The sequence below is a fragment of the Sebastes fasciatus genome, chromosome 1 (assembly GCF_043250625.1).
Source record: "Sebastes fasciatus isolate fSebFas1 chromosome 1, fSebFas1.pri, whole genome shotgun sequence".
Lineage (NCBI taxonomy): Eukaryota > Metazoa > Chordata > Actinopteri > Perciformes > Sebastidae > Sebastes > Sebastes fasciatus.
This window is the reverse complement of record NC_133795.1, coordinates 44,055,152-44,065,126: the sequence shown is the minus strand read 5'-3', so window position 1 is coordinate 44,065,126 and position 9,975 is coordinate 44,055,152. Positions and strand designations below refer to the sequence as shown.

Below are 9,975 nucleotides of genomic sequence, written 5' to 3'. Positions count from 1 at the left end.
TCTCTGTCTCTCAGCCTCTCAGTCTCTCTGCCTCTCAGTCTCTCAGTCTCTCCGTCTCTCAGTCTTTCAGTCTCTCAGTCTCTCTGTCTCTCAGTCTCTCAGTCTCTCTGTCTCTCTGTCTCTCCGTCTCTCTGTCTCTCAGTCTCTCCGTCTCTCCGTCTGTCCTTCTCTTCTTGTTGTGTTGTTGTATATTGGACAGTTGGCTCTGAGACGCTGTGATTGATGTATTGGACCATTTTCACCACTGAAACATTCAGTCTGAGCTTTTATTTTTTCTCATATGCCGACTTTGGCAAGGTGGTGGACATCTAGAGCCAATAACGCTCCTTCAGATGAGTTCCCCTGCTTTTATTCAGAGGGAGGGAGAATAAATGCTGCATCCATATGAAGACTATTTTCTCAGTAATAGAAATCCAACATAGAAACTGTTGTTTCTGGACACAGAAGAGTTTCCCCTCAACCATTTTAAACTAAACTATGTTTCTCTTTGAAGGAGACAAAATGTCTGAGCATCAATGAAGAGACAATCAGACTGTCATCTGTAACAGCTGGACTGTAACTGTCCAATCTCAACATCAGTCTGCTGTGAGAAGCAGCCACATTGAGCAGCACTTTACCAACAGCGGTGTGATAGCTGAGCAGCTTTTAAAGCCTGTACTAGATCACAGCGCGAAACGCTCACCTGGACTGTCAGGAGGGACCTGAAGGCACCACGCTGAGGACATGGTCCTATAAGATCATTTTTATTATCAGGTTTTAAAGAGCTTTTAAAACATGTTTGAAGAAAACAAGATAAAACCATATTTAATGTATTGAGGTAATAAAAGAAGTTTACTCTACTGGTGTTGGAGCCAAAATAGATTTAGTGTTACTGTGGTTAAATAAATGTAATGTAATATTTGTTAGGCAGCTGTGTCATGTTATTTTATTTAGTTATTTCTCTTATTTTGTACTTGCAGCTCCATCTTATATAGACATACAGTATATGGTCTCAGCTTGATATTATATGCTCTCATGTGCCTAGTTTATGTGTCATAGGGGGAATACATGGACTCAGATTATTTCATTTGTATTCTGTAAATCTTTTAATCTGTAAAGAACTTTACGCTTAAGTTTGACAAGTGTTATATAAATCAAATTATTATAATTATTACACCAGTTGGCTGCTTATCTCTCTACTTTCTAATGTAAAACGATCAAAATAAGCAGTAAAACAATGACTCACAAGATTTATTTAAAAAACAATCAGTGCAGCCTCGGGACGGGAATAAACCTCGTGTGCGTAATGTGTCACCAGAAGTCTGTCAGTAAACTGTCCGGACAGCAGTCTGTTGTTTCTAATGATTCTACTGTCTGAAACAGGAGGAGAGAGAGAGAGAGAGAGAGAGAGAGAGAGAGAGAGAGAGAGACTGGAATAGAAATCAGTAAAATGAGAGGATCTCATGACAACACAGAGACAGACAGAGAGACAGACAGACAGAGAGACAGACAGACAAAGAGACAGAGAGACTGTCAGACAGAGAAACAGAGAGAGACAGAGAGACAGACAGACAGACAGACACAGAGAAACAGAGAGAGACAGAGAGACAGACAGACAGACAGACACAGAGAGACAGAGAGACAGAGAGACAGAGAGACAGAGAGAGAGAGACAGACAGACACACACAGACAGAGAGGAGGAGAGAGCCCGATCCTTGAGGAGAGAGCCCGATCCTTGCGGAGACATCAGGCGGTAGGACCCGGGGGAAACCGAGAAGGCCTTCAGCAGTCAAGCTAGCGCTAAACCGTGAGGACGGTACCGGAAGTGAACCGTACATAAAAGCCCGCTGTGTGGTGATGTAGAGGAGAACAGCAGGCGGAGTGTTTGGTCCCGTTCCGTTAAAGGAGGAATGAAGCTGTCAGATAGATTCTGTAGAAATAAACAGCTGTTATTGTTTATTAATATTCACCATGAACTATTTAATAACTTTCATCTTTTCACATGTTTAAATGAAACCAATCCTCCAGGAGTCCTTCCTGTCGGAGTTTTACTGCTGTAGATGACATAAAGAAGTGGTTGTATTTATTATTTTCTCCCTGCGTTATTAATAAGAAGGTAAAGTGTTAGATTGAGTTCATCACTCCGCCCTAACACAGTTCTTCTTCTCATCACTGCATCCTGTATGAAGAGGTTGGCTGGGCGTCTCTAACCAGTAACCCGTGACAGGCTTTGCATTTTATTTATTTATAAAGCCCTTCATGGTAACTTGCCGTCTAAACTGGTCCTATAATCATTATTCCACTTGTTCCAGTGATCGGCTGAAGCTTGAAGTCAAACACGACATTGTGGAAATGGATTTTGGTGTTTGTGCTGCAAAAAACTTGGAAGAGTTTAGAAAACTCATAAAAATGAAAGACATTTGTACCTGGAGGTGATTTTGAATCCATGATTAGAAGCTACTAACTGTCCTTAACATTGTGCTGTTGTTGTCTGGCTGAATGCTTCCTGTGATTCCTTAGGTTTATTAATATTGTTAGATTTAAATAAAGGTTGAATGAATGAATGGTTATAATGGATGGATGGATATTTATGTGTATTATTATTATTTTCACTTGTCCAGTTTGAAAGCCAGTAATAGAATGAGACATAGTGTCCTGCTCTCTGACTGCTTCCTGCTGTGAGACTTCAGTCACCATCCTGCTGCTACGTCATCTTATTTTGAAATTCATGAATCGGAAGTTCTCCACGCGTTTATGCGCGCGTCTTTACGCGGGTGTCTGGCCCCGGTGTGGTGCGCACTGCTCTCCATTCCTCTCCAACTCCTCTCCAGTCTGGCACAGACCGTCTGAGCGCGCGCACACACTCTGTGGCACAAACACGCGTACTGACGCACGCACAGAGACTCTTAGTGTCGGACCCGGAGGAAGAGGAAAGGAAGAGGAGAGGAAGAGGAGAGGAAGGAGACAGCTCCCGGTTCTTTGCCTCCAACTTGTGTCTTTGTGTCTCTTGTTGTCCACCGATGAGAGGATTGTCTTTCGGTTCTTGTCTCAACTGTCCCGAACTCCGGACCGGACGGGAGTATGTAAAAGAAGCCGCAGGACTCACCGAACCAGCACAACTCTAAAGAAATGGATAAACGGAGTTGTCCTCTCGTCCTGCTCGCTGCTCTCCTCCTCTCTCACCTTCTGGGATTCACTGACGGACAATTCTTCCCAGGTAAGCGCCTCTCTGGGTTCTGCTTCTGGTTCTGCTTCTGCTTCTGTTCAGTCTGAAGGGCGCTGAGCTGCTACATGTGGGTATATATATATATAATATATATATATATTATATTTATATACATATACTGTATATATAAAGTGGACACGCACGTTGGTTTGTGCGTGTCAGTGCTTTGGAGAGCCCCGTGCAGGTGCACGTTATATTGTTTTATATTGTTGATAGTAAAACAGCCCTGAAGTCAGTTTGGAGCACATTTATAGGCTACCTGTGCGTGCGCGTAGAGAATGCCTTGAGAGGAACAGATCATAATTTATGATTTATGGAAATAAAGAAGTGATTTCTTTCTGTTAATCTGCTGATAATATTTGGATAATAGTTTGAAGACAGCTGGTACCAGCACGTCACAGATCTGAAGTTTGGACGCTCCCAGGAGGCTTTGCTCCGTGAAGTGTCCTGTGCGCGTGCACTGTTTGCTGTTGAGGGTTCATTTGTGACTTTGACGTTTTTATGTCGGTTTCATTTCGCTGTGGACTCGCGCGTCCTGGCTCCGTCTGAGTCGATTAAAGCCCCGGACCCCTGGTTTATTCTTATTATTATCATTATTATAATAATAATAATAATAATAATAATAATAATAATAATAATAATAATAATGATAATAATAATAATAATAATAATAATTATTATTATTATTATTATTATTATTATTATTATTATTATCATTATTATTATCATCATTATTATTATGGTGTAGTGTGCTACAGTAAACAACACGCACGGACATCCTTGTACCGCGGTGTCGCGGGATAACAAGTTCCTCTCGGTCCCTTCCAGAACCTCCACCGCTTTAACTCAACTTTTAGTCGCATATCAGTGATCAGATCTGAAACATCTGAAACATGTCGCTGCTACCGACGCTCGAACATTCAGACACTATACTAGCCTCTCCTCTCCTCTCCTCTCCTCTCCTCTCCTCTCCTCTCCTCTCACTTGTTACGCGCGGAGACTTTTCCCGCTTTAGATGGAATCAGTGATTATCGGTGATCAGAGAGTGAGAGGTTCCAGATCGAGGCTCCGGTCAGCAGCAGCAGCAGCGCTGATAGAAAGTTTGCTGCCACACATCCAGCAGGCTTCACTGACTGATAAACACGCACATGTTCTAGATGAACTGGATGATGAAATGAATGCGCGTGTAACGAAGCCAGAATAAAAGCACGTTGTGTCATTAACTGTGTAATTCAGTGTATTTGTAAAGCATCAGATGTTAACAGGAGCTCTCTGGAGCTCTCCTGTCTGTGTTCTGACGGACTCCCGTCGGAGGTGTGAGTGTGTGTCGGCTCAGTGTCCGCCTCCCTCTCTCGGCACCTTCTGCTTGGTATTCATGACCTGTAAGGCTGCACAGAGAGGCTACTCTGAAGGGAAGACTGGCTCCACACACTGAGTCCTCCCTCTCTCTCTCTGTGTCTCTGTCTCTGTCTCTGTCTCTGTCTCTGTCTCTGTCTCTGTCTCTGTCTCTGTCTCTGTCTCCGGGCTGCAGCGGCGGAGTGGCCGGCCCTCTCTCTGTGCGTAATGCTGCAGCGGAGGAAACCGCTACAGTTTACATTTCCTGTTATGGTGAAATAAAAGGTATAAATTTGGCCAAATATGACGTCATAAAACACAGGATTTTTGTTGTTATTGATAAAAGCAGAAAAGTCCGATTTCATCCCACATTGAATGAATGAATCTACGTCCTCTCTAGAGGAGACAACTTCATACCTGACTCTGTAGCTCTTCTTTATATTGTTCTATATACATACAGTATATTCTTTTATTGTTATATTAATTACATATTAATATTATACAGTATATAGCTCTTCTTTATATTGTTCTATATACATATATACATATACATACAGTATATTCTGATATTGTTATATATACATAAAGTATATAGCTCTTCTTTATATTGTTCTATATACATATATACATATACATACAGTATATTCTTTATATTGTTCTATATACATACAGTATATTCTGATATTGTTATATATACATACAGTATATTCTGATATTGTTATATATACATACAGTATATAGCTCTTCTTTATATTGTTCTATATACATATACATACAGTATATTCTGATATTGTTCTATATACATACGGTATATTCTGATATTGTTCTATATACATACAGTATATTCTTATATTGTTATATATACATACAGTATATAGCTCTTCTTTATATTGTTCTATATACATATATACATATATACATATACATACAGTATATTCTTATATTGTTCTATATACATATACATAAAGTATATTCTGATATTGTTCTATATACATACAGTATATTCTTATATTGTTCTATATACATACAGTATATAGCTCTTCTTTATATTGTTATATATACATATATACATATACATACAGTATATTCTGATATTGGTACCTCCACTGAAGCAGCTCTGTGTGCTGGAGAGAAACTAGCTGGGAGGAGAGCGGAGGGATGATCCGCTGGCTGCTGTTTGCTCCGCGACCGGTGGGGGGCGATATTGATACATCAGACTTATCCACCACACACACACACGCACGCACACACACACACGCACGCACACACACACACACACACACACACACACACACACACACACACACACACACACACACACACACACACACACACACACACAATACATACACACACGCACACGTTCACAGAGCGAGCAGCATGATTTTAATAATCTTTCTTCGTATTCCAGCTGCTGTTTCTTCAGCTCTAATGATAATAGACTGAACGCTAGTGATGAAGAAAATCATCTCACCCTGAGTCTGTCTCTCTGTCTGTCTCTCTGTCTGGGTGTCTGTCTGTCTGTCTCTATGTCTGTCTCTATGTCTGTCATCTGTCGGTCTGTCTGTCTCTCTGTCTGTCTCTCAGTATGTCTGTCTCTCTGTCTGTCTCACTGTCTGTCTGTCTGTCTCTATGTCTGTCTCTATGTCTGTCGATCTGTCGGTCTGTCGGTCTGTCTCTCAGTCTGTCTCTCTCTCTGTCTCTCAGTCTGTCTCTCTGTCTGTCTGTCTCTCTCTCTGTCTCTCTGTCTGTCTGTCTGTCTCTCTGTCTCTCTGACATCTTGTAGAAGTTGTAGTTGTCCTCCTATACAGGAAGTCTGAGTGTATGGCAGGGCTGGAAGAAGTACTCCGATCTTTTACTTCAGTAAAAGCAGTAATACTAGTATTAAAATACTGTGTTACAAGTAAACATCCTGCATTCAAAATCTTACTTAACTAGAAGTACAACATTTGTCCATCAAAATGTACCGAAAGTAAAAGTCCTCATTCTGCAGTATAATCTCTATTATATTATTGTTAGATAAAGATTGATGCATTAATGTGTTCATCACTTTAATATCACAGCTGGTAAATGTGGAGCTACTTTTAATGACTTCATATACTGCTGGTAGTTTAATCTATAATAATAATAATAATAATAATAATAATAATAATAATAATATAATAATAATAATAATAATAATAATAATAATAATAATACATCAGTATTTATTATTATATACTGCTGGTAGTTTGATTTTTAATAATAATAATAATAATGCATCAGTATTTATTATTATATACTGCTGGTAGTTTAATCTATAATAATAATAATAATAATAATACATCAGTATTTATTATTCTATACTGCTGGTAGTTTAATTTATAATAATAATCATAATCATAATAATACATCAGTATTTATTAGTGGATTAGATCTCGTCCCCTAAATGTTGTGGAGCAGAAGTATAAAGTAAGATGACATGGAAAGACTCAGGTGAAGAAGCCTTGTCGGCACAGTTTTCATCCAACGCTGTAGATTAAGAGTCGTTTTCCACCATATAGTTGGAGCAGTGGAAGAGGCCGGTGGAGAGACAAACCGTTTGATTTGGTTTCTGTTGGGTTTGAATGACGATCTGCTGCTGGAACAGTTGATCTACCTGCTGGAACTACTAGGTGCGCTCGCTGCGGTGCGGGGAGTCTGCCCGGGGAGGGTGGTCCGGTGCCAACGGGCCTGGCCCGCCACACACACACACACACACACACACACACGTACGCACGCACGCACGCACGCACACATACACACACACCACTGCCCTGACAGAAAAGAGCCGAACTGAATGTGTCACACACGTTTTACGGTACTAACGTTACTACCAGGCAGCGCCTGCAACTGTTAATACAAAGGAAATATAGATGTTTTAAGATGGGACTAATAGTCGCATAAACTATTAGATTTTTTCTAATTAACGACTATTCGAAAAATCTAAAATCATCACCCATCCCTAGTATGTATATATTTATTATTGTAAATCAATTAACAACACAAAACAATGACAGATATTGATCCAGAAACCCTCACAGGTACTGCATTTAGCATAAAACAATATGCTCACATCATAACATGGCAGACTGCAGCCCAACAGGCAACAACAGCTGTCAGTGTGTCAGTGTGCTGACTTGATTATGACTTGCCCCAAACTAAATGTGATTATCATAAAGTGGGCATGTCTGTAAAGGGGAGACTCGTGGGTACCCATAGAACCCATTTACATTCACTGATCTGGAGGTCAGAGGTCAAGGGACCCCTTTGAAAATGGACATGACAGTTTTTCCTTGACAATATTTAGCATAACTTTGGAGCGTTATTTACTCTCCTTTATGACAAGCTAGTGTGACATGGTTGGTAGCGATGGATTCATCAGGTTTAGTAGTTTCATATGATGCCAGGATCTTCACTCTGGCTTTAAAACTGAGCCGCTACAACCTAAAAATCACAAGTTGCGTTAATGCGTTAAAGAAATTAGTGGAGTTAAAACTAATGAAGGTGTTATCCCGTTAACGTTGACAGCCCTAATACAGACTTCAGTATAGATTTTCCAGTCAGTGTGTTAATCTGATTTTAGTTATACATGAGCAAATCTATTTGTGACAACCTCAAAGCAGACACATCCTGGCGTGCGTCCCCCTGAGGAGGCCCGGACCCCAGGTTGGGAACCACTGCTTTAGGCCACCGGTTGATTTACTGCTTCAACCGTAGAAGAGGCTCTTTGGAGTCAGACTCATTTAGGAACCACGTTGACGGTACGAGGACTTCCGTTTTGTGGTTTGGGTAAATGTACCCTTCATTGTGTCTGTCAGCAGCTTTCTGTTACCGAAGGCTGGGATTCATCCTGCCAGTGTGTCGCTGTTGAGTGTATGTTGGTGCAGCTGTGCTCCTGGTCCATGTCTTTGTACTACAGTGATCGCTAATTGTTGAACATCCGGTCACATCTGGAGGTGACGACGAGGGTGTTGAGGTGCGTGTGTGTGTGTGTGTGTGTGTGTGTGTGTGTGTGTTTTCAGGGAAACCAATTTACAATTTATTTTCAACTTAATTGGATTTCTTTGGCTGTGAGGACAGACGGGGACGGAGAGTGACCATGGATCACGCTGTCTCTCCTTGACTCGGACGCCCACGGTGTTGATATGTTGGAAGTCCCTGGATGTGATTACATCAACAGCCTTCAGTTCAGCTATCAGAGAGCTCTTTATGGGATTAGAGCCAGGCTTCATATGACGGAGAGACCCCGTCATGGTGGAGAGGTAAAGATGAGCAGAGAAAAGAGGAGAAGGGAACGCAACGAGGGAGGAAAGGGAAGAGAAAATGAGAGGAGGAGTAGGAGGTGGGAAGGCAAAGAAAGGACAACTGGGGAGAGGGGGAGGAGGAGAGGAGAAGATAGAGGAGAAAAACTGAGCTTATGAGAGAAAGAAGCAGCACGGAAAGAGGTGACAAAAGAAGAAGAAACCGAGCAGGAGGATGGATGTGGAGAGCTGAGAAGGGGGACAGATGGGAAAAGAGTGTAGGAGAGGAAAGGGAAAAACAAAAGAGAGAAGGATGTAGGAGAGGAGAGGAGAGGAGAGGCAATGATTCGATAAGAAAGGAGAGATCGGAGGAGAAGACGAGAAAGAGCATATAGAGAATAGAGCTATCACCATACCTGGGTGCTGATTCCATATGGTTGTGATTTTTAAGTATCATGGTTCAATATTGTGATTTATTGTGATTGTTGTTAACTTTTTTACCTCTAGACCATGGAGGGAACAAGTTGAATCATCCACTACTAGGGACTTTTACTTTGTAAAATCTCTAAATGAATCCAGTAAAATGGACATGTAATGTTTTATACTTCTGGAGAATATAATCCATCAATCTTATTTCCATAGATGTATTTTGTATATACAGTTCCCTTTGTTAAAGGGACTGTTTGTAACTTCTTACATCTATAAATCACCCGGGTCGGTGTCCCATGCGCGTTCGCGTATGCGCGCTCGCGTATGCACGCTTGCGTGTATGCGCGCTCGCGTGAGGCTACGCTGTTGAGACAAGACTCCAACACAAACTACACGGAAGCACCAAAACCTCTTGGTTGTATCTACTGAAGCCCGTCTTGCAAAACAGTGTTGGCCGCTGTTGGATTTCGCGGGGGAGATCGTAGCTTTGGTCTCCAGGGCCGGGGTCTCTGCTGTACTCTGCTCCTCTGCTCCTCTGCCTGCCTGCCGTCACTCTGCTCGCTCCACCTCACGTGCATGCGCGCACACTTAACACTGCAGAAGAGTTAGTAGCTCTGAGAATATCTAGTGAATGTACAGTGGACGTTTGTGCAGAAATAACTGCTGCAGCTCCTCCAGACCAACAGAGGTTTTCCGTGTCGTGTGAAGTGGCTCCACTGCGAGAAACGTTATCATCTCTGACCG

The 9,975-nt window shown here is 41.7% G+C and overlaps 1 protein-coding gene across 11 annotated transcripts in view; it reads left to right on the top strand.

Moving 5' to 3' along the window:
• Window positions 1–2,762: 2,762 nt before the first annotated feature.
• The window catches only part of ptprt (protein tyrosine phosphatase receptor type T), a 389,841-nt gene continuing 382,628 nt past the window's right edge, over window positions 2,763–9,975 (top strand). For 10 of the 11 annotated variants that reach the window (XM_074649699.1, XM_074649700.1, XM_074649697.1 and 7 more), the window contains exon 1: window positions 2,763–3,196. In XM_074649699.1, the coding sequence (XP_074505800.1) occupies window positions 3,109–3,196 (88 nt within the window). In that variant the 5' untranslated portion in view covers window positions 2,763–3,108. The remainder of the gene's footprint in view (window positions 3,197–9,975) is intronic. The other variant, XM_074649701.1, reaches the window with a different exon arrangement.